Source organism: Natator depressus, chromosome 1, assembly GCF_965152275.1.
Source record: "Natator depressus isolate rNatDep1 chromosome 1, rNatDep2.hap1, whole genome shotgun sequence".
In the NCBI taxonomy this organism is placed as follows: domain Eukaryota; kingdom Metazoa; phylum Chordata; order Testudines; family Cheloniidae; genus Natator; species Natator depressus.
The window spans coordinates 123222469-123247635 of NC_134234.1; the positions used below are offsets into that span (position 1 = coordinate 123222469).

Sequence of the window (25167 nt, forward strand, 5' to 3'; positions counted from 1 at the left end):
TCCACATGCACAGACTTCTGTGCCTGCATGGACCCCCTAGCGCATTTGAAAGGGCTGCCCAAACAGAGCTCATTGCAGGATCAGGACCCAGTGTGACTCTGTACATCCTCACTATCGTATTCCTGGGGGCAGATTCTGGTTGGTTTTTTTTCAGATCCTAGCTCCACTAGGTGTGGTGCAAATGTTCACCTCACCCATGAGAGCTGCTGGAAGCATTGTGCTTGAGGCAGGAAGCATGACTCCTGGAGAGCAGAGAGTGCACAGCTCCTGCCACCCCCTTTGGAAAGGTGTTGCATGTATTCCACCATGTACTGCTACCAGATGAGAAGGAGAAGGTAGGTCGATGGCGCTGCCCTAACTCTTACATTTTCCGCCCACTCGGATATGGCTAATGCTATTGTTTTCATTACCTGCACATAGTGCGTGCACTCCCTCAGAACAAGGATTGAGTTTGTGCCCAGCTCTTACAAGGTGTGCAGTGAGCGAGAAGGGTTCCTTGAATGCTCACCATGCAGGATGAGGCTCGGTTTAGCCATAGAGATGGGTCCAAACTAGAGCCCCACATCCAAATACACCTGAATTGCCATGCCTTCTTGTTTCTCTAATGGGCCTGCATAGGTTGTCCCTGAATTCTGGGAAAATTGCAATCCAGATCCAGATTGGATAGTTTTGTATGTTATGCCAGGCAAGCCTGATTCTAACTTTTTCCTCTACTCAGATGCTTCTTTAAATTCATCAGGATCCTGTGTACCTTTTCCCGACACCATATGTTCCTACTGCATTATATAGTTTCATAAGATGACATACATGTCTTCATTCATACAGAACTTAAAACTCCCAAAAGAAATTGTATCACTGACTGGTGGTTGCAGGCAAGTGTTCTGAGCAGAACTCAGATAATCTCTTTCATTCATGTTTGACAATTCACAAAGCTTTTCACTAGCTTCCTTCTCATCTTCCAGCTCTGTTCTCTCCTCAATGATGCACTCATGTTCTACACATTCCATCTTGGTGTGGCCCATTGCATTGTCAGTTTGGTCAATCCATTCCTAGGAGAATGAAAGGTTGGTGTCAGCACACTCCCTAATTTCATTTGAAACAAGCACAGGCTACACTGACCTTCACCATTGCTCCAGTAATGGCATGACCCCAGGACCTACACATTTGGGGGATGTCATGTTGGAGAGAAGGAAATAGCAGGCAAGCAGAAAATAAGACAAAAGCAAAAAACATGAATGCACACAAAGAACAAGGAAAACTTCAAGAAAATTACCACTAAGGACACCTTCAGTGTTGGATTTAATTTTATATAGCACTTACAGTGATAGGTGCTTTCAACACACACTAGATGAATACATTACCTCCCTCTCCCCCTCCATTTGTCAGGGTTTTGCAAATCCTTTAAGCCAAGTCCTACCTCAATCAAAACTCAAATTGACTTCAGTGGGAGATCTGCCTGATTAAGGATTTCAGGATCAGGCCCTTTATTATTATTTTGCATTGTATTATTAATTATTATTATTTTGTATCTTTTCAAACTTACCTTGGGCAAGTACATTTTTGACTCACAAGTAAAACATTATTATTGGTTTTCATTTTCATCACTGTTGTAACGGTGGCCCAGTAGCTATTATGCATCAGATAGTGAATATTCCTAATTATTTTGCCAGGCTGCTTTCCGCTATAGCATAGTCTAAATGGTAAGGTGCTGGGCAGATTCAAGAACATTCAAATAACAAATGCTCTTCAGGTAAACTACATACATTTCAACATTTCAACTTAATGGGAAGCAAACAAAAAGTTTGTTCCTCTGTCAGGCTGTGTGAAGATTTGCTGTTTCACAGCAAGCTGTGTGCTAAAGGATTGGAGGGCATAGTGGTAAATCAGGCAAGTTGGGAAACCATGGTTAGTTTTGTAAAGGACAAAGGCTTTTGTGACAGGAGGTCTGGAAAGAGGATTGTACAATAATTTGGCCTGTTGTGATCTCTGCTTTTCATGCTGGCCACCATTGCTTCAGTCTTACCCTGTCTGTCTGTATGTTTCCACGTATCTTCTCTTCTACTTTCACTGCAAACTCCCCTGGGCAGGAACTGTCTTTGTACAGTCCTTAGCACATTAAGTCCTCTTCTATGATTGGGTTCCCTATGTGCTACTACAGTGCAAATAAGTAATAATAATCATTCTTCTGTAAGACCAGGTGGTCACGTAGTAGAGCGAGAGGCTGCTTTTGGATCAGAGAGCACTGAGTTTAAACTTCAAAAGAGACTACAAAGGTAGGCTACATTTTTTAAATTATGTGCAAGGTAGGACTGTTGTGTTGGAATGAATGCAACCTCACCAAGGGAAGTTCAAGAGTGCTTGGATATTTACCTGGAAGTTTCCATTATGATCATTAAAGAGATCAGAAAATATATGCTTTGGGTCTGGTATAACAGGCATAACTGATTTCTGCAATCTGTAAACAGAACAAAACAAAGTAAGCATTCAGCTGCTCTAAACTCTGCCAGCTGCTAGCAGTCCCAAGGGAACTATACACTGGCTGGGAATTACCTGAGCACAGCACATCCCGCCATGTCCCCTCCCTTCTGGAGTGGTAGTGTAGGAGCCAGTCATAGTAGCTGTATGCCTGCTATGGAACTGAGGCCTGTTTCTGCTTTTCTGCTATTCAGAGTGGCATAAACAGAGCAAAGAGGAGAAGCAATTCTGGGCCTGTAACATCAGTGGACTTTCCAGTAACACTTATCTCCAGTAATGTAATTGTGGTTCAACAGCATAGGATTTTTCAGAGAGAAAAAAGGCTAATTCTGTGGTTTTGGCAGTTGGCAGCTTTCGTAGAGCTGTAATATATGTACTGTAGATCTGAATTGATGAACACAGGCATGCAAACCATCAATCTTAACATTGGCATCATCTTGCATGTGCTGATTTTGCTCATCAGTGCAACAGAGACTGATGCCAAGATCACTGGTGCTCTGATCGTGTCCAGTACTGAAGCAGGCAGTTGACAGAGAAACAAAGGAGTGAAAGTCAGCTTATCAGTAATAGGAAAAAACAGTTAGTTTGAAAGATTTAATTTGGGCTCTATGTAGGAGCAATAAAAAAAGTGGAACAGACAGCATTTTGCCCTGAAAAACTGTCTTTTAATTTCCTCTGGAAAACTACTCTAGTCCTGGCCTACGTAGGCCTCGTAGGACTAGAAGAGTCACCTCTGCACCCTCACAATCACCCTAGTGGTCCTTGAAAATGAAAGGAAGAAAAATCTGGGGAAGTACAAGGAAAGGAAGTTCCACGGTGCGGCATATCCGGAAGCCTGAATTAAGGTGTTGGCTTCCAGCTCCTCAGCATCCATTAAAGCTGACTTCATTATCAGATAAGTAAATGAGTGCCAAGTAGTCTGATCTTGAAGTCAAATCCAGCGATAGCATGGGAATTAAAGGTAGCTCCTTCCTGGCAGCCAGTGTTCAGATGGGATTCTACATTTGACAATCTGAGCAGTTTCAAGTACAAATCAAGAGGTGCTGCAAGGCCACTGTATGGAATTTCATAGTTACTCTGGGAAAGACTGAGGCTGTCTACACCAGCGGTTCTTAAAGCCGGTCCGCCGCTTGTTCAGGGAAAGCCCCTGGCGGGCCGGACCGGTTTGTTTACCTGCCGCGTCCGCAGGTTCAGCCGATCGCTGCTCCCAGTGGCCGCAGTTCGCCGCTCCAGGCCAATGGGGGCTGCGGGAAGTGGCGCGGGCCAAGCGGTGGACCGGCTTTGAGAACCACTGGTCTACACTACAGATCTTACAATGACACAGCTGTATCGCTGCAGCTGCTGACTGTAAGGTCTCCCGTGCAGCCGCTCTATGCTGACGGGAGAGAGCTCTCCTGTTGGCATAATTAAACCACCCCACAACGAGTCAGCGGGAGAGCTTCTGTCGGTGAAACTTATGTCAGTCAGGGGTATGTTTTTTCATACCCCTGACCAACAAAAGTTTTACCAACAAAAGTGCTAGTGTAGACAAACCCTTAGCTTTCAAGGGCTAGAGCCCTCTCACAATTCACACATTGTTGGAAGGCTGGCAGAAATTCAGCTGGGAGAGACTGTCTTTCTATTTTATTTTTAGGTCATATTGATAATTGGAAAGAGATGGTTTGTGTTATATTAAATGGGCAGATGGGACCCTTTAAGGTCAAGCCTTCCAAAATGTAGCCATTAGCTGTATTATTGTTATTTGTATCACTGTGATGCCTGGGAGCCCCAGTTATGGATCAGGACCCCATTGCACTAGGACAGGGGTTCCCAAGCTTGGTTTGTGGCTTGTTCAGGGTAAGCCCCTGGCGGGCCACGAGATGCTTTGTTTACCTGGGCGTCTGCAGGTACGGCCACTCGCAGCTCCCAGTGGCCGTGGTTCACCGTTCCTGGCCAATGGGAGCTGCGAGTGGCCGTACCTGCGGACGCTCAGGTAAACAAAGCATCTCACGGCCCGCCAGGGGTTTACCCTGAACAAGCCATGAACCCTGAACAAGCTGGAAACCAAGTTTGGGAACCCCTGCACTAGCACAAATGTTTTTGTTCGTGTAGCCTTCGTGCCCAGGGGCCCTTTCCCAGGCCCACCTGCCGTGCTTCCACTCTTTCCTATTCTACTGCTTTGTCAACACAAGAAAGTTGTACTCGTTTAACTTAAATCAGTTTTTAGAATAATTTGCCTAAACCAATGCAAACCCTTGTATGGATGCTCTTATTTCAGTTTAAGGGTGGCTTATTTTGGTTTAGCTTAAACTGATTTCTAACTCATTTGAGCTAGACCAAAATAAAAATGTCCACACTGGGCTTCACCCCAGTTTAACTAAATGTGTTTAGTTAAACCAATGCATCTTTCTTAAGTAGGTGAGGCCATGGGGTATGTCTCCACTGCAATCAATGGTGGGATTGCAGCTCAGATAGGCATACCCCTGCTAGCTTCAATTTAGTTAGCACAGCTAAAATAGCAGTGAAGACATGGCAGTACACACCCTAGCATGGGCTAGCAATGCAAGTACACAGTTAGGATTCTTGAGGCTTGTACAGCCTGCACCGAAGGCCAGGCTGCTGGGTCTACACTGCTATTTTTAGCAACCTAGTTAGATTAAAGGAAGCATGAGTATGCCTACCTGAGCTGCAAATCACACCTTTGATTGCAGTGTAGACATAGCCTGAGTTACTTCACAAAACACACTTCTTCAAGGAGAATTTTAGTCTATGGTCCCATATATATATGTTTGACTAAAGAGAAAAGACGGAACTCTTTGTATTCCTCAAGGTGCACACATTATTCACCGAAACACATGATCTCTTTCTTTTCACCACCACCATCCCCTCACGCATCCCTGCCCTATATTTGTCCCCTTGTATTGTGCCTGTCTTAATTTAAGTTGCTAATTGCCGTGCATAATGGTTATACAATAGAAATAAACAAACAATGATGAATATTCTCAACTGCAGCTTCTTTAAACATGTTTCAAGTTCCGTAATAGCTATCACTCTTGCAACATGCACCCTTTTAATATTTAGTACTGTAGCTCAAAAAGTTAACAGAAACAGCCTAAATTCTCCTTGGAATTGCAAGCCCAAAAGACTGTTTGCAAGACAGAATGCTCATAAAATGGATTTTCTTTTGAACGCTCACAGATGTTACGATTATGTTGCTTCCAAGGTGCACCTCAGTGCCACAAAGTTTCAGTTTTGGTTTCTCATGTTTCATTTGTAATAGATCAGATGAGGCAGGAAGGCAAGTGAGGGAGTTGGTAAGAAGAATCTAGTGCCAATGTTTTATAAACCCCAGCCAGGAGATGCTATTTTTAAACTATCTTTACAATTTATAAATGAAAGAGAAAAGCAAACGCAGATGTCTTGGGGCTTTGATCCCACATTTGTCATTCAAGCAGTATTGTAAGTAAGGATTATTACAATAATACTATTTCCATGCAAGGGGCCCAAAGTGCTTTCCAGGTACTACTGACAAAATCTTCACAACATCACTGAGGGTTATGGTAGTCTTGTTAAGACCACTAAATAGATCAGGAGACTGCCACTCACTTCACCTCACCTATCCCCTGCTCCTCTACCACTATTTGAAGCTCTCCCATTTAATCACCCTTTACACCTTTTCATCTTTTACCTGCCTCCTTTTCTTGGTCATCCATTCCACCACCACCTCCCCTATCTTCCCCTTTAACATCTTTTGCACTCCTCCCCTTTACTTTTGTCATCTTTTCTTCTTTGTTACCCTGCCTTTCTCACCCTGTGGCTCCATCACCCTTCCAACTGTCACTCTTCAGGTAGAAGGAAATTCTCACCTTCTGTTCTTAGCTCCTCTAGTAGAAAGTATGTGTCTGCAGCTGCAGAAGCTCCCTGCTTCTATGGCAGTGAGGGTTGGGATCTCTGATTACAGGCACTCCAGAGATGTGCTCTCTACAGGTATGGCAGCAGGAAACTAAAGAGCAAATGACTGGGTCTGCAGTCTGCAGACTTTAGGCTGAAGGTGCCAATGATTCCATGGCATCATAAAGACCAGTGGGAGCCTATTAGGTTGGGGAGTATATTTAATTATTCTTTGTTTTCCAGTAATACCTACAATGTGCAAGGCACAGGACACAACCATAAGGAACACGCAATCCCTGCCCTCAACAATTTGCACTTTCAGAGGACAAACAACAATGGATGGTGGGAGAAGGAGAGGATCAAAATATGCACATTTTTTGCGTACGTTGCATTGTCATGACACAAATATCAGTAGGGACCAGTAACACTTACCTTTGGCACTTGCACACAAAAATCAGAAGGAGGATTATTACTAGAAGGGCTGCCAGCACAGAAATTAAAAGGATCGCATTGTCTGACAGAGGCTTTTTTTTTATATCATCAGCACATGAATCTAGGAGTAATTACAAAAATAATATTTTAAAATGTCATGTTTCTATAAATGTAAATTTATAAATGTACCTATTGCAGATGTTCTCTTTAAAACAGTAGCAATGTTAGGGAAGAAACTAGACAAACCAATCTAAATCTGCAAAAGAAAACCACAGTTCCTTCGCTCTTGCAATGAAATGCTTTCTGGTGGTGTTAGACAGAGAAGGTGGGTGAGGTAATACCTTTTACTGGACCAGCTTCTGTTGGTGAGAGAGGCTATGTCTACAGTCCCGACCTCACATCAGCCCAGCTGTACCACTATAGCTGTGCTACTGTAAGGTCCCTGGTGTAGCCGCTCTGTACCGAAGGGAGAGCTCTCCTGCTGGCATAATTAAACCACCCCAAGGAGTGGTGTGAGCTATGTCAGCAGGACTCCTGCCAACACAACACTGTCCACACCAGAACTTTTACTGGTGAAACTTATGTCGGGGGAGGGAGGGGTGCCAACAGAAGTTTTACTGGCAAAAGTGGTAGAGTAGATAAAACCAAAGGCAAGCTTTTCAGCTGACACAGAGCTCTCCTGCAGGTCTGGGAGACTAAGACCATATCTACGCTACACAGTTGTGTTGACATAGGGCAGCTTACATCAACCTAACTGTGGAGGTGTACACAGTGCAATGCTCCTGCTGCCGGTTTAACTCACCTGCTACACCGACATAATAAAATCACCTTGACGAGAAGCATAGAGCTTAGGGCAATGTAGTTAGAGTGATGCAGTGTCAGTGATGCAGTGACACCACATTGCTTACGGTGACGTCCAGGAGGTGTCCCACAATGCCCACCCTGACTGCTTTGGTCACTGTTTGGAACTCTGCTGCTCTGCAGCAAGGGACACATGTGAACACCCCTCCCCTGTTAAAGCCCCGGGAAGTTTTGAACTTGCTCTTCCTGTTTGCTCGGTATGGAGAGATCACATAGCAACTGCCCAGCTGAGCATGCCGGCTCCATGCAGCAAACCCACTCCTGCCTGAAGTACATGGGAGGTGGTGGATTTTCTGGGTCTGTGAGGAGAGGAGGCTTTGCAGTCACAGCTCCGCTCCAGCTGCAGGAACTTGCTCAGGGCATGGAGAAGGGCTATGGTAGGGACACACAGCAGTGTCCTGTAAAAATCAAAGAGCTGCAGCAGGCATAGCAGGAGGCAAGGGAGGCAAATAGTCACTTCTACAAGGAGGAGACTGGGGTCAGGATGGTGGTGAATAGCCCCTCCCCGCACATTGAGCTCCTCTTATAGCCTTGTATTCATAACACACAGCACAAGACTAAAGGGCAGTGTGGGATCCATGCTTTCTGACACAGATGGCTGGCTTGCAGGTTACCAGGGCACCTGAAAAGCAGCTGGAAACCTAGTAGGATGCCCATGCAATGCTGAGATTGAGAAACCTGCATCATGTGATGCTTACCTGCCCCAGGAGGCACTGCAAACCCTTCCCAAATCACCCTGCAGCCAGTTGCACAGTGGGATAGCTACCCACCGTGCACTGCTCCCTGTGTTGATGCAAGAGCTGCTAGTGTGGATGCGCTCTGCCAACAGAAGGTGCATAGTCTGGATATGCAGCAGCAGTTTAATTATGGTGGTGGCTGGATGTTGCCGTAACTTAAGTCGACTTAACTTTGCACTGTAGACATAGCCTTACTCAGAGTGTCACTGCTAAATACAAGGAGGAACAGATTGTTTATCATAAGTAGTTAACACATTTCAAGGGACCATTCAAGGTAAAGTGACCTGATAACACCCCTCCAGTCAGAGGGAGGAAAGGAAGGGGGTGGAGAAAGCAGCTGGGAGTGCAGGGGATTGCTAGTGGGTTACAGATTGTTGTAATTAGCCATAAATCCAGTGTTTCTATTCAGTCTATGATTGTTAGTGTCTAACAAAGTTATGAATTTAAGGCTGTGGTATTATCCATTAGAAATAGCCTTGTGTGTGATTAAAAGGAGGTCTTAGGCATCATTTGGGGTATTCCATATCATGTTCAACAAACAGTACTGATTAAACAATAATGCAATAATTATGGACAATGGTACAGGGTTACATGTTTCTACTCAAAATTGCCCCCCAAAATTACCTAGTTTTCACATGTAATCCCTGCTTTTTATTTCTCAAAAACAGAACAAACAAACAAAACCTCCAAATGTTTCATACCTAAACCCAGAGAGAGTTAGGGAGAAGACTACTGGCGCACAGTGTGACGCATTTACAAACCTCCTGGAATTCTTAGTTTTCCTTGTAGTAAAAACCTTTTATTGTGCCAGCTCAGCACTCTAACTGGAGCAAATAGGGCTTGATTCACAGAGGGACTTGGGTGTTGTGATATTCAGTGTCACAACACCTCACTTTTAGGTGCCTAGAAAATCACAGGAACACACTGCAATCTACAAAGCCTGAGTTAGACCCCTAGCTCCTTACACAACAAATGGGGAGAAATACAGGCGTTAGACTGTGATTCACAGAAGCCGGCATCTGAGGTGGGGAGCTGCCTCAGCTAGAAAGTGAGATGCTGCCAAGAGGAGTGTGTGGTAAGCCCCGCCTTTCTCCTACAGATAGGTGCCTAAATCCAAGTTGCAGGGAGGAACTTATCTCCACTAGTGATTCCCAGTTATGGGTCCTCTTTGAAGTCAGGTGCCTAAGGAACTTTTTGCAAAAAGCAGAGGGGAGAAGAGCTATTCCCTCATAAATATTAGCCCAGTGATTAGAGTATTCACTAGGGATGTGGGAAACCACCAGTTCAAGTCGCCCTTCCATTTCTTGAAGAGAAGGGACTTGAACAAAGGTGTCTTATCCCTCAGATGAGTGCCTAACAACTGGATGAGGGGATATTCTGATGTGGGGCTCTCTTAATCTCTCCTGTTGAAGCTGGTTTCATTTAGGCCACACACAGAGAGGGTTAGCACATACTCCCAGAATGTAAGAGACCCAAGCTCCAATCCCCCTGCTCCAATGACTCTTTAAGGAATTAGCCACAGTGGAACAGCTTCAATAGGAGAGACTGAAAGAATCATACATCAGAATACCGTACAGCTCAGTGGTTGGGGTGCTCCCCTGAGAGGTAGCAGAGCCCTTTTCAAATCCTTTTTCCACAGCTGGTGGAAGAGGGACTTGAACCCAGCGTCTCCCACGTGAATAACATAACCACTGGGTAAAAGTTATGAGGGAGGTCCTCCCATGGCTGTTGTGTGTGAACTTCTCTGAGGGACCTAAGCCAGTAGGTGGCCTTTGAGCATGCCTACCAACTCAGGCCCTGCACATGCTCTTGGGCTTTGGAAGAGATAGATGTCCAGACTCCTTAAGTGAGGCAGCTGTGCTCAATCCCAGAGGCAGAAACATAGGCACTGAAGGAAAGTCTTACTGCAGAAACTGAGGTGCCAAGTGAGTTGAGGTGCCTAGAGGGTTCAGTGGGAGCTTTGTGAATCACAATGAAGCCTAAAACTAAGACTCAGGATCCTAAACCCAAGACTTCTGCTCGTAAGTACTTTTGTGAATCTAGTCCATGAGCTTCTGCTCTTCCAAAGGTAACATAACTAATATATATTGAAATAATTTAAATATTATTTAATATTTAATATATTGGAATGACTGCATTATGGGTAAAGTTCCAGTTTTACACCCTACCCAACAACAGAGTTTTCCACCTGCCCATCTGGTCCATATTCAGCCAGCCAGAAGTGATGATCTCTCTAGACAGTACTTGGATTCAGACATTGTGGAATTTTAAGAGACTCTTCTTGGCTTGCCTTTCAGATGTTATTTAGTATGCAGGCACTGAAAACTTTGGTATGGTCCCAGAGTGAAATCCTGGCCTCACTGAAAACAATCAGAGTTTTACCATTGACCTCAATGAGGCCAGGATTCCCACCCTAGTGTTTCGTGTAGACAGATTTTCCCCAGGAAGTCACTATCCCCATGTGTCAAAGTAGAGATATCTTTTGGGGGAGTTAGAAATCTGAGTCTCTCACAGTTCCTATAAAGCCTAGTGGATGGCACCTTGTGGAGATCTGATTTGAAGGTGTGTGGACTGAGTGACTGCCTGTGTTCATGTAACTACAGCAACTCTCTCTCTATTGGTTCATGGCACTCATTGGGAGTATTGCTTTCCAGCAAAGCGATAAGGAATAATCCAGACCTACTAAAGCTTGTGAAAAGTGTCCTCTAACTTAATGTGATCTGTCTTTGAGACTGTACTTAGAAGAACGAGGCAGAGGATGGCACTAGGGGTCTTGTTAGATCCAAAGCTTCTACTTGATGTTCACGTAACAGCTGCTGGCAAGAGTTCTGTTTTTTTCATTGTGCTTGGCGAGGAATGTGCAAAAGAAAAGGTCAGAGGCAGACCTAGCCAGACACTGAATGTTCTGGACTGCACGCTAGAGGGGGCTGCATCTTGAGACCACCAAATACTGAAGCTGGTGCAGCAGCTGTAACACCAGTGATCAGTGAGCTCCACTGTCTGCCTGTTACTTTGTAGGTGGAATATAAAGTGTTGATTTTAACTTACAAATCCTTAAAAGTGAGCTGGCTACTTGGGAGACACCTTCTCTCAGCCTACACTGGTAGAGTTCTCTCATTTTAAACCTGATGGGATTGCTGGTGTCGCATTTTCTGTGAAGGCCACACAACTCTGGATTATACTTCCAGTTTTGGCCTGCCAGAACCTGGATCTGTTAACCATACAGACATGTTGAAAAGCCCTTCTGTTTTCTGAGGATTTAGGCCAGTTGTTCTTAACCAGGGGTGCACGCACACCCTGGGGGTGCGAGATGCCCTTTCTGGGGGTGCGAGACAGGCCAGATTTTTTTAGAAGGTAAATCATCGAAAACACAAATTAAACACAGGCATGTAAGTACAATTACTTTGTTTCATCAAACCTAAATGTTAATTTATTAACGTTATACATTTTTAAATTATTATTGTAATATACAAACAAAAAATATATCTATGTTTAAAGAACTGACCTACTTCAACGATTTTTGATAAGGGATGCGGGAACATATTTTGAGAACCAAAGGGGTGCAGGCTGCAGTAAAAGTTAAGAACCACTGATTTAGGCAATGGTTGGCTGATGGTTTAAGGCTTTTCAACTTAATTGGTTGTGGGTATTTCAATTTTATTTTTATTGGAGGTTATTGTAGTATTCTATTTTATTCCATTACTATATTGCACTATATTCTTTGTACTAGTCTCATAATTATAGTGATTATTGGATGTATGAACTATAGCTAAATTTCCCAGAGCTGTGGACGGGAATTTTGCATTTTTAAATCTAAATAAATAAATAAATAACATTGAGGAGCCCTGAAGAGTTCTATCAAACAGGGATGTCAGCAGCATATATATCTTACAGACTAACCAGACAAGGTAAACAAAACTGTGGAAGAAAGGAAAAAGTATTATCTAGAACTAAAAAAATTAAATCATGTGTATAAGATCTCAATGGCAGAGACAGTATCTTTTCCTTATTTATCTCTGTCATTGAAAAATTGCACACAACATTTGAACAATCCATGAATCAACTTTGTGTATAATTATCAATGTCACTGTAATTCTGAAATAGTGTAGTGACAAATTTTCCACTTTAGAGGGAAATTGTACAGGGCTTAGCACAACTGGAAACTAATTTCATTTAGGGTACGTAGGTGCTACTGTAATACAAAGCCTATTTGTTACTGGCCAAATCAGTAGTTTTCATAGATTCATAGATTCATAGCTATTTAGGTCAGAAGGGACCATTATGATCATCTAGTCTGACCTCCTGCACAATGCAGGCCACAGAATTTCACCCACCACTCCTGCGAAAAACCTCTCACCTATGTCTGAGCTATTGAAGTCCTCAAATCATGGTTTAAAGACTTCAAGGAGCAGAGAATCCTCCAGCAAGTGACCCGTGCCCCATGCTACAGAGGAAGGCGAAAAACCTCCAGGGCCTCTTCCAATCTGCCCTGGAGGAAAATTCCTTCCCAACCCCAAATATGGCGATCAGCTAAACCCTGAGCATATGGGCAAAATTCACCAGCCAGATACTACAGAAAATTCTTTCCTGGATAACTCAGATCCCACCCCATCTAACATCCCATCACAGGCCATTAGGCCTATTTACCATGAATATTTAGAGATCAATTAATTACCAAAACCATGTTATCCCATCATACCATCTCCTCCATAAACTTATCGAGTTTAATCTTAAAGCCAGATAGATCTAGTTGCTTGGGACATCTACAGCAACATAGATCTGAACTGAAGGATCAGGCCACCAACCCAATTTGCACTCATGAATCAAATTATTTTTGAAAGGGCTATGAATTAACCTAATCCATCCATCATCATGATGGCAAATTGCAAAGGGATGTATTCTCCTTGCAGATTGAGCACCACCCACATAAATCTCTACCTGGTCCTTTAGGTGGTCTGCCTAGGTATTCAGTTTATGTCTATTGCTGGCAAATTTATTGCGCCACCAAAGCTTTTGGTGACTAGATGATTGTCAGCTGTGTAGCAGCATTCCTAGATAAACATGCTTCGTAATTCATTGGTATTCCATCCTATTAATATCTCTGTACCAAGAAAGTCACTGAAACCAAACCAACATTGATGGAGGTGGCTGTTGGTTTCAGTTTCAAATATCCTCATTTCTGATCTTGTCCTGCCACTTGATATGGAACAGTGATCAAGTTCCCCTGCCATACCATAGAGTCGGTATAACCATGGTTGTGTAGATCCACAACTTCATAGCAAGCTTGATGTCACGACCTCCCCTCATAAGTCACTGAAGAGCCTGAAACATGGCAGCAACTGTCTATGTCACTTCCCAAGTATTTGACAGATTCAAGGGAAATTCTCCACTTCCATGTTAATGTCTTAAATCAATGATGCACTTCAGGGCAAAGGCCAGAATACTCAGTGCAGCTTTAGACTCGGTTGTTCCATTATTTGACTAGATCTTTACTTTGAATTAACCTGATGCACCACCTGACATCCCCTCTCCCAGCCTCCCCTCCTCTGATTATATTCCCAGCTAAGAATATGAATGTAGCTTAGCATTTACCTAGTAAGCTGCCATTTCTCCAAACTGTTGCCTCTGCCCATTCACTGGCATAAGGAATTCTATTGCAAAAAGGAACGAGTCTTTCCAATCTGACCCGGAAGGAGTAGCACTTTTCCGGATCAAATCCTTGCTCTTCAACTTTGCAACATGCAGATTTTCTAGACTGGACAGGAAGATATTTGATCATTAATTATTATTTCCAACATATATTTTTCTTCTCACAGTATTATACTATATCATTGTAATAACAAACATAGGAGATGGGCTGACACAAGTAGAACATCCCCCAAAATTTTAGGAGATCTGGATCTTGGATGGATTTTCCTGGTTCAAACTGAATTCTAGCCTTAAACAATGTTACAGTTAAGTTAACGTATAAGTTCTTTGTTACATTTATGTCTCAATAATTATTTGCAGTGAAACAAACAGAATTAGCTTTGGTCCACAAAGCATACCCGTTAGTTATGAGCCTAGGAAGAATTAATTCCATGAAATGAAATGTAAAGCTGGTATTTATGTTCTAGATAAATAAGTTGCCTGAAACATTGTCTCTTCCCCATCTCCTGTTCTCTGTTGTTTTTCTTCTTTCTCCCATTTTTCATCATCATTTCCCATTTATGATTCCCCTCCCTGCTCCCATTCTTTATATATGGCCTTTCCCCTATGTCTTCTTGACGTGTGTATGAGGTGAAGTGTATCTCCCTTGAAATGTGGCCATTTACTGGAATGCTGACATTCAGCACACATTAGATATCCAGGAGTCTAGCAAATGTTAGGGCTTGCCTTCACTGCTAAACAAGATGTGTTTTTTACTGGGGATAACTAACACTGTCTTGAGGTAAAAATACACTGAAGACCAGCCACTTAGTTTACCATGAAGTAAACTCCTCAAGGCTAATCCCTGGAGGAGGTATAGGACTGTTTTGCTTGACAACTTTACCTTTCTTTAAATTAAAGTGTCTAGCCTTCAGCATGTATTTACCTCAGGGTAGCACATGTGTGTTAGTTACCCCAAAGGAAAAAATGCACCTTTTTTGCAGTGAAGACTAGACATTATTCTGCTGCCAGCCCATCAAGTGTATGTTAATGGGATGGGATGGGATGGTCCTGTTGGGAAAACCCATGCTTTCTGTTCCGTGGAGGTGCCACTCCCATCTCTTTCCTGTGCTAAGTGAGAATTCCAAACTCTACCCACCTGCCATTCTTTGTCATACTTGCTTTTATACTGGAGTTCAAGCTTCAAGCACCTTGCTGTTGTCTTTGGTTTATTACATTCTATAGTAACCGTATCTCTTTTCCAATGGAAGGTTACATTTTCAGGTGGATTGGGTTTTACTGAGGAAAAAATTTGATATAAATTACACAATACGCTCTTAAAAAGAATCACTACAACTCACTTCAAACCATCGCTCCCACCCCCAAGCCTTCCTGGAATTCTTTAGACTGTCATGAAGTTCAGTTCTCCTGGAATGTTCAGTTCTCCAGCTGGCCTGTTTTCTGTACATCAAAATGTCATTCAGACCCATGGCATCATGCATTTGTGCTGTTCTAAATTGACACATTGATTACAGATGGTCAGCGGTTATGGGCACAATATTTTGAACCATTTGGTTGTTTACCTCTTAGCAGTGGAAGTTGCATCTTCATGGGAGTTAGAGCATAACACCCCTTCCTACACATTAGTGCACCCTCTCTTTTGATCCACACCACCTGCAAAGAAATCTAACTACTTCTCTCCCATTCCTGTAGTATCTGAGCACCTGGTAAATATTAATGAATTTTTGCAACACCCCCTGTGAGATCTGAAGCACTATTATCTCTGTTTTAGCGATGGAAGACTGAGGCACAGAGATCCAAAGTGACTTGCCCAATGTCTCACAGGACATTTGTGACAAAGCTGGGAATCAAACCTGAGTTCCTGAACACCACTCCAGTGTCTTAGCCATAAGACTACCCTTCCTCCAGGGAAGCTCTCCTAACTTTAGAAGACATGATCAGTGGTGCTCTATAGCTGGTTTATTTTATTTTATTTAGTATTAGTTCCTACTATTCTGCAGATTTCTTTGCACTAATAGTCATTACATGTTGTACTCATAAGGCACATCTACATACATAAAACCAATAAAAGTATAAGAGAAATGGAAATGCCTCTTTCTTACTCTTCCAGTGCTTTCTCACTGTAACCCGTTGTCATTTTGGCATTGTGATATCATCTATTTACCCCTCCACTATGAAAATGGAAGCATGGCTTCCAGTTGTTGCTACATGTATGTTTACATGTTCCACATAGTCAACTATACTAAATATTTCAAAATCCAAACATACCTACATTTTTAAGTGTTCAAAATCCAGATTTTGATCTGAATTTGGGGGGCTTTATTCAAAACAAGTAGCCCCAGTAAAGACAATGTGACCACTGAAGTAAGTGTTGAAGAAGCAGCCTCAGTATACCCAAACAGAGAACAATATTCTGTCCATCCTGATAATATTTTATACTCTTGACTAATTCGCCATCTTCCTCGATAATATTTTATACTCTGAAATAGTTCTATCTCTTCATCTCAGACTCAATACAAAAGAAGATCACTGAAGGCACCATCATTACCAAGGAATTTGGTAATGTCATTGCTCACTCACTTACTAAAGGAATCAGATTTTAGCTGATGATGGAAAAGCTCTTCACTTCCATTCTTATCCTTAAAAGAGATGTTAAGAGTGAGTCCCTCTGTCTTAAAGAAACAGCCAGAATTGTAACCTTGGTCAAGTATATAGTGGGGGCATTGCTTCCAAGTTCTGTTTTGAAGAGCTGTGCCAAATCTACAAGTAAAAACAAAATAAAATTAGTTAACACAGTTATTATGTTATCTATTGAAATGAGTTAGTTGCTTTTTGTCACTTTAGCTTATTAAAATACTTCTCCCATGGGAAATTTATAGATGGGATTTTCAAAGCGGAGAAGGGGAGTTTGGTACCTAATTGCTATTGCCTTTCCAGATAGCTGTTCATTACAATTTGAGATTGTGAGGTTTCTTTAATATTGTCTTTTCTAAGAAGGGAAGGGTTTGCTTTAACAGCTGTGTCAGACATTCACCATTTGGTGACATGTCCTATTTCTACACCATAATACTGGAAATGCTGTCTCGTATACCCACTAACAGTTGAGTAAACCTCCTACTGGTTGACTTGTCATTGACCCAAAGCAGCTATAAATGTTTCATTTCATTTGCAGCATCAACTCATTGCTGCACAGCTCTTAATTATAACAGCAGCTAAAGCTGTGTGTGTGTGTGTGTGTGTGTGTGTGTGTGTGTGTGTGTGAAAAATGGTTCCAACTGTTCTGACAAACTGGTGGGCATCAGAAAAATGGACAAAACTGTGGGTGTAACCACTTGCGTGCAGCTAAGTATTCAGCAGATCTGATGATTAGTTTGGAAAATAGGGTTGTGGTGTGGAGCGAACATAAATAAGTCTGCATGTTGATCTGGATCAAATATAAGATTCTCTTTCATTTGCGGGTGTAGCTCAAACACAACTTGGACTGAGTGAGATGGCGAAGGGTAGGTCTGCGTTGCAATTAAAACACTCACAGGTGGCCCATGTCAGTGACTCAGGCTCGCAGGGCTTGGGCTGCAGGATTGTAAAATTGTGGTGTAAACGGGGTTCCAGACCCCCATGAGCCCAAGTTAGCTGACACAGGCCGTGGGTATTTAATTGCAGTGTAGACATACTTTCAGAATCACTAACCAAAGACATTAGCCAAGGGGAAGAGGATAGCCATTGCCCGTACTTACCTGTAAAAAAAAGTCACATTCCTGTCAGGGAAATAGTCTTTAGCTGCCCATGTGATCTGCATCTGTTCACCATTGAAATTGACTGCTGTGATTTTGATAGTTTCTTTCAAACCTGTCTCATTGCAATGACAAACAAAACAGTTTTAACCCCAGAAATCAAGGACATGACCACACATTTGTTCAGAGACCAGTAGTTCCGATTTAATTACTCCACGGTCACAGACGACAGAAAAAATGAGAGGTGACGTGAAGACTTGCAAGGCAGGGAAATAAGACTAAAGGACCTAGAGAGGTTAGAAATATGGGTGGAAAATAATAAGGGCATTGAGACTGGAAAAGTACAAAACAAGGCCTCTGCAGAAATATAATCTGAAACATTTAGAAGGAGAAACCTGGAGAACAATAGTGAATGAACAACACCGAGGGACTGTTAGGCCTGGTCTACACTACAAAATTAGATTGGTCCAGCTGCATTGCTCGGGAGTTGTGAAAAATCCACACCTCTGAGCGATGTAGTTAAGCTGATTTAACCCCCAGTGTAGACAGCGCTAGGCTGACAGAAGAATTTTTCCATTGACATAGTTACAGACTCTCAGGGAGGTGGATTACCTACACCAATGGGAGAACCTCCCCCATCTGTGTAGGTAATGTCTAAACTGAAGCACTACAGCAGCGCAGCTGCAGTGGTGCAGCTGTGGCTCTGTAGCATTTCAAGTGTAGACAAGCCCATAGTGTACAACAATAGATATGAGTCTGCAAGGCCATGTGGCAGCACAATAGGCCCAAATACTTATGCAGAGTCATCACACAGCAGAGCAGGTTGATGTCAGTCCCTCATTATACAACTTCAGTATAACTGCCCTGGAATATTTCATTTTGTTCTGTGCAGCTCAACGCCAAGAAGATGTCAGCAGACTCGGAGGAATTCAGAAAGTAGCAATAAAAATGATTAAATATTTGGGAAAGAAGAACTATGGTCCTGATTTCTTCTCTCACACCAGTTTTGAATAGGTGTAACTTGAGTGTCTTCAATAGATTTACTGCAGATTGGTGGCTGTCTGAGAGAAGTATCAGATCTGAATTTGGGTAGCTTGTGGGGCTATACTGAAATTCAGCTTTGAATAGCTCTTCAGAGGAAATCTAGCCAACTTTCTGATATTTGGCTTCAGCCAGATAATATTTCAGATACCTGCTTGAAGTGGAATCTCTAGAAAGAGGCACTGCCTCCACATAGTATATGCAGCATCACTGATTTGGCCATTTTTTATCCCTCTCCTTCAGAATTAGTTTGGCTAGTGTACCAGATTTGAATCAGTGGATAAGAAGGAATTTTATGGTTTCTCCCAATGGACCTGGCCACTTCTCCCTACCTCCTTATGGCCAGGTCACCTCAGAGCATCTTACTATACTCACATTCTCTTTCTTCTCCCATCCTCCTGCTCCCCACTCCCAGACTTCCCTCTTGCTCAGATTCTAGGCATCTGATCAAAGCCAATGTTGCTTCCAGTTATTCAGGCTTGATTAGAATACCACAGTGGTACATCAAGTATATTCGTCAGAGCTTGATTTATCTTTAGACAAGATAAACAGCTACAAATATCTGAAGGGTGCATATATCAAGAAACCAAAGGAATTCTTCTGGGTTACACAAGAAGCATAACTATAGGTAGTGGAATGAAATCAAGAGTATGAAAATTTATGCTGAATATCAGAAACAAAACTCCTAAAAATGAGATTTATAAACTGTAGGTTCCAGTTCGGAGTCATTTTAAAATATTTATCACATAATACAGGAAAAATTACTATAGGGAACAATTCTGCACTTGCAGGATACAGGTGATTGGGCCTGATTCTTATTGACACAAAGGCCACTTTACACATCTCTGGCAGTGTCAAAGGGCATTAAAGTGGGCATAAATTATATCTGTGAATAATTAAACAAATTTATAGTGTGCTTTTTCTTATTTTTCCATCACATCTCTTCTTTTAAATAAAGATCCCATATTATTAAATTTTAAAAAATTGAAATAGTGTGTATACAGAACACTACATATCTTGAAGTCCCTTTACACACATTAACTCATTAGTCTTCACAACAGCCTGTAGAGGTAGGCAAATAAATATTTTGATGACTATTATTATGGACAATTTTTCGTTATATAAACCAAGTAGGAATCGTTAACTTTCATGTGTTAGAATCATAAAAAACAAATAGGGAATGTTTGCATTGCATGCTTGTTTAATCACATACTTTCAAGGCTAAGTCAAATTCAATGCTCATTTAATTTTTCAATGTCAGAATGCACTGAGTTATAGGTAAACATAATGGCAGGCAGTAAAGAGGCATTCCTATCCATATGGAGTATTTGTATGTAGGACCCAAAATGACTCTGGAGTACCTTGAAGCCCATATGCTGTCTGCTGGATATGTGTCCTTCTCTAAGGGAATTACTTCTTTAATGTCTTTCAGCCAGCTATTGTCTTATGGAATTGTCAGATGTAGCACTGTACTTTTTTAGGGGAAGTACTGGTCTGAATTTCTTTATGTACACCTGAGAAATATTGTGGTGGCCAGATGTGAACATTTTTGTGTTAATTCCCCTTCAAATTTGTGGTGACTATCAGTACATATCTGGACGTTCCCTTGTCCTTTTATTGCATATCACAAGGACCTCAACATACTCATAAAAATAAACCACAATTCTTGTCCTTTTGAACAAGTTTATAATTTATTTCTTTTAGCGAGGAATAACTAATCCCTGTGGAAGATGCCAGATTGGCATTTAATCCTTGATCTCAATGCTGAGATTACCAACAAGGATGCCAGCTCTAGGACTAATTGTGATGTTGGGGTTTTTTTTGTGATGTGGACACAGGTGCCCTGAGAATGTGATCAGAAAACGTAACTTATTTTACTTAGAACACCTCACAGTCATCATATGCTAAGGGCATTTGATCACTGCTGACCTCCTCTCCATACTAAGAGGTGAAAGGTTCTGTAATCCCATTATCAATCCGCTGAACCAACCCTTCTTCAAGGCCAAATCCTGAAGTCCTTGATTGCGATCCTGCCTTTCCCTTCCATGAGCAAACGGGCGCCTAAATGGCAAATTCCCCCAAGAACTCCCCCACCGCATAGAGGCCCCTCAGCAGAGACTCTGTACAGTTCAAGATCTGCAGACTCTGAGTGGGCAAATCAGGGAAGCCACCTGGGCTCCTCTGGATTCCTCTTCAAAAGGCTGCCAGGGAAACTGAGGGTTAGATTCTGCCTATTTGGAGAGAACAATCCATTTACCCACTTTTACACACCCCTCATAAGCACAAGGCAGAATCCCAGGCTCTGTGATCACTTCCTTCTGACATCCCGGAGTGGATGGAAAGGGATGGGGAGGAGGTGAGGCTGGGGGGGTCTCACCCTCCATGGAAAAGCCAATAGAGATGACTGGTCACAAAGGATGGAGTAAGTTGCATCCCACAAAAAATGCCTCCTGGTCCTTCTCCTGTGGGAGGATAGCTCCATACTATCCTTTAGTATAGGCTGTGCCTTAAAGGCTCAATCTAACCCTGGATAAAGACCTTATGTTTTGGCTTTATATGCTTTTTGTTTGGCCTTAAAGACTGTCATTTTGATTCCGAGCCTGCAAAGACTTACCCATATGCTTAACTTTACATTTAGTCCTCTTGGCTTCAGTGGGACTATGTGCATTGTGTAAAGCTAACCACATGCAGGAATCTTTGCAGAATCAGGGTCTTATTCTGCACATAACTATAGGCCTGCTGCATATTATGGATTGGAACTCTGGGATTTTCACATCTGTATCTGACATCTAGCAAACATGGTCATTGATGTGTACACCTTGTAAATACATTAACAATAAACAGTGAGTAATTAATAGAAAGAGAGTGGGGGGTTATAATAAAACATCTGGTGAGATAGGAACCATCTGATGTACTCTAGTTTCTAAGAACTTCATAAAAGGTAAGTGACGGCATAACCTGTTAAAGATTTTAAAATAATGTATTCAATTACAGAGGACTTATATAATTTTAAATACATTTTAAAATCATTTGATTATTAAAATATGCATTGCTGTTGAGGAAATGAACTTCAGACTCTGCACTTTTTTGGTTTGTTTAAGTATTTCATATACATTTCACAGCCCTCTCCAATACCGTATGTGTTCCAGAGTAGGGACCAGGGACCAGACCCTCAGACTCCCTCTGAAATGTAATGGGAGTAAAATACCTTTGAGGATCTGGACCCATGCTCTCTCGTTAAGTATTGGGACAGTACTGTGTGCATCTTTACAAATAATAATATAAATAAAGAAAATGTATTATATTATATAATATTTTTAAAAGGTTGACTCAGATCAGCATCAGTAGTTTGGATTCTTTTCCATAGCTTTTCCGAATGTTAACCATCCCTTCTTACGCCCAACACTTCCTGCCCCGTTTGCTGCAGGGATGTTTATTGTCCTCTATGGGCAGACAGTGCATTTTTGGAAAGAGAACAATCTTCTGTCAGTGGAAAGTGGCTTTCATGGGAGTCAAGTCAGAGAGTTTTAACTTGGGGGGGGGAGGGGGGGAGCGGGAACAGGGTAGAGCGATAAAACAAAGGATATTTTCTCCCCCTTTCATAGGCTTCATGATTCCAAGGAGAGTAAGTGGGATGGTCTCAAGCATTGAACTGTCCACCCAGTCAGGATCTTTACAAGCCAATCGGGTGCCTCATTTCATAATAATTGTAGCCCCCTATTTTTCCCGCTGCCCCACAGTTGCACAAGAGCAGGGAGGTCACATGACACCCCAAAGTGACAGGGAAGAAGCAGGGTTGTTAATTAATTATTATTATTATTATAATTATTTATTGCTGTAGCATGGCTGGAAGCCAAGGCCTCATAGTGCTAGGCTCTGTACAACCATACAGCAAAGAGACAGTGCCTGCCCTGAAGAGCTGTTCTGGACCCATGTCCTCCTGTGTCAGCCAGTGGACCTGGCCAAGAACTCAGTAAGGAACCTGCTGCACTGCTGGAAGGGCCACAGCAAGGTCAGACTCTTCCAGCTCCGGGGAAAACTCTACTTTTGTTCTCTGAGGGAAAATTCTTGCTGGAACTCCAACAGCATTGATGGTGCACCACATGGCCCTCAATGACAGGGTCTTATTGGCACAGTTGATCACTGAATGCACTGAAAATGTGTAGAAGCATAAATACATGAAATATGTGATCTCTGCATGTGCAGGAAGTCATCTGGTAGGAAAAATAAGCAGAAAATGTGACTATTAGTTGAGCCCACCATCCTCAGTAATTTATGCAAGCAGAACCCGGAGCAATTAGGAAAGCAGCAGTGCTGCGAACCACAAGTAATGTTTTTCTTTATCATTGAACCAAAAGGAACACCATAATAAGCCTAAATGTAATGGAACAGACAAAAAACACATATCTACAAAGATAACAGAGTGGAACACAAATGTTCTGGAACCGTTGCAATCTCACCAAAACAACAAAACAGAACAAAAAAGAAAAACCACTTCTGATTTCCCCAAACTGATTAAAACCTAATAGGCAACCACACATAGTACTTCCACATGCAGTAGCTCCTAGCCTGCTGTATTGAACCAATCTGAGACTGATACCCTGCAACTGATCCTGCAGCAGCTACTTGCACTGAATATTATTTATCCATGACAGCAATCTCATCTAAGTCAGTAGAACCGCATGTAGGAAATAGTGCTACTCAGGGTAAGCACTGAAAAGCATGAAATGAGCTCCCATGACTCAGAATAAAAGGTAAGTGAATCCCTGTCTTAAAAATGAGAGGGAGTGAGATGGAGAGAAAGAGAGTGCATATGCCTGGGAGAGATGTATTCCTTATTACATCTATTGGGCTTCATAGCAGGCGGAAGTGGCACACAATTGGTAGGATGAGCAGACACTGCAGTAGCTAGGCACTACTAGGCTGATTCTCCACAGCCTTGCGTCTTATGAGGTCATTTATGCTTGTACAAACTGGATCTAACATATGTGAATAGTAGAGTGTTACACCCACTTTGTAAATAACTATACCAGGTAATTAGCACTGGAACATCGGTCCTTGTGTTACTGAGTTGCCATAAGTAGTATGTTTCAGACATAAAATATAATATAGTACAGATTTCTAAAGAAAATGATAAACTGTTGGAAGAATCTTAAACCATGATTTTTTTTCATGAAATTCAGAAATGAAAAACAGGAACTTAGTGTTAACAAGAATGAAGGTTAAATTGTCATCCATGTGTGCTGGGTGGGGTTTTTTTAATGGATTTTTGAGTTAATTTGTTTATTTCTTAGCACGAGTAACAATGATACTGTGCAATATAACTAAAGACAGATATTCTAATGTCCGGGTTACCAAATATCCAAGCTGTTACTGTGGATTAATAATAAGTAAGGTTTTCCCCTCTGGGAAATGTATAATTAAGTATATACTTTTTCAGTATCCTCAGGTCAATGGATATTTCAGTATCCTCAGGTCAATGGGCATTATCCCATATACTACTTAATATGAGAGAATATTAATTGTTTAAGTCTTACTTTAATCTCCAGTTTTTAATATGAATGTCTGGTCAGAAGATTGCACTTCTATTTTTTGCACATGATCCCTGCTCGCATAATTCATAACTTCGGCAGTATGTACCACTCCTCAGAGTTTTGAGAGGCACTCCCCTTATCTTCAAACAAAACATTCATCTTCCCTGAATGTTAACTGGAACAAACCATTTTAAATATTTCTGTTATATCCCTATAGATTTGTGAAGAAACAGGGGTCAAATTCATGCCTGGTGTAGCTCCACAGAAGTCATTGTGATGTTACACCAGTGATGAAACGGGCCATATTTTTTTAGAAGGTATTGTACTTGATAAAACACGAAGCAAATAAAGCATCCACAGAAATAATGTGAATCTGCACATCAGGTTTTAAAATTAATATCTGGAAGTTCAACTTACTTTGTGCAAGTGGTTGAGAAGCCACCAGGTTGCCCAAGATAAAGATTGCTGCATGGGCTTGAAGGACTAACCCCATACTTGGAAATATTCATTAGTCTATGATCAGATTACCACGGGAAGCCTTGATAGCATTTCTTCATGAGTAATCTTAACCTCTGGAGTTCACTGCTTAATATCAGAGACTGGAAGGAACTAGAGGAAATGACAACAGGAAACAAAAAGTTAATTTTCATGTATATACAAATGTATGAATGAAATATATATTACTACAGAACAGCAGCACTTCACGTGTCTGCCTATGTTATTCACATTATGTGATACCACTGTTAGGCAGAAGAATAATAGTAATTGAATAATAATAATTACTAGTATAAGGCTTAATCATGCCTAATAGCCTCTGGTCTGCTTTGGGGGAAGGGT

General features: G+C 41.9%; 1 protein-coding gene across 1 annotated transcript; it reads right to left on the minus strand.

Moving 5' to 3' along the window:
• Positions 1-725: 725 nt before the first annotated feature.
• Positions 726-24823, minus strand: CRLF2 (cytokine receptor like factor 2). The gene is made up of 8 exons (XM_074945518.1): positions 24748-24823; positions 17759-17870; positions 16609-16784; positions 15163-15302; positions 13968-14130; positions 6778-6898; positions 2371-2455; positions 726-1049 (listed from the first exon to the last, which is right to left on the minus strand). Exons 1-8 carry the CDS (start codon positions 24821-24823, stop codon positions 792-794), a joined length of 1131 nt encoding a protein of 376 aa, XP_074801619.1. The 3' UTR covers positions 726-791.
• Positions 24824-25167: the final 344 nt, after the last annotated feature.

Bases quoted from the DNA above. Each gene is read 5' to 3' on its own strand.
- CRLF2 (XM_074945518.1), bottom strand. From the start codon at position 24,823: ATGGGGTTAGTCCTTCAAGCCCATGCAGCAATCTTTATCTTGGGCAAC. The intron at 15,303-16,608 runs GTAAGTGAGTGA...TTTTTTCCTCAG, and splicing joins GCTAAAATCTGATTCCTTTA to TAAAACCCAATCCACCTGAA. The intron at 1,050-2,370 runs GTAAATATCCAA...TCATTCTCCTAG, and splicing joins ATCATAATGGAAACTTCCAG to GAATGGATTGACCAAACTGA.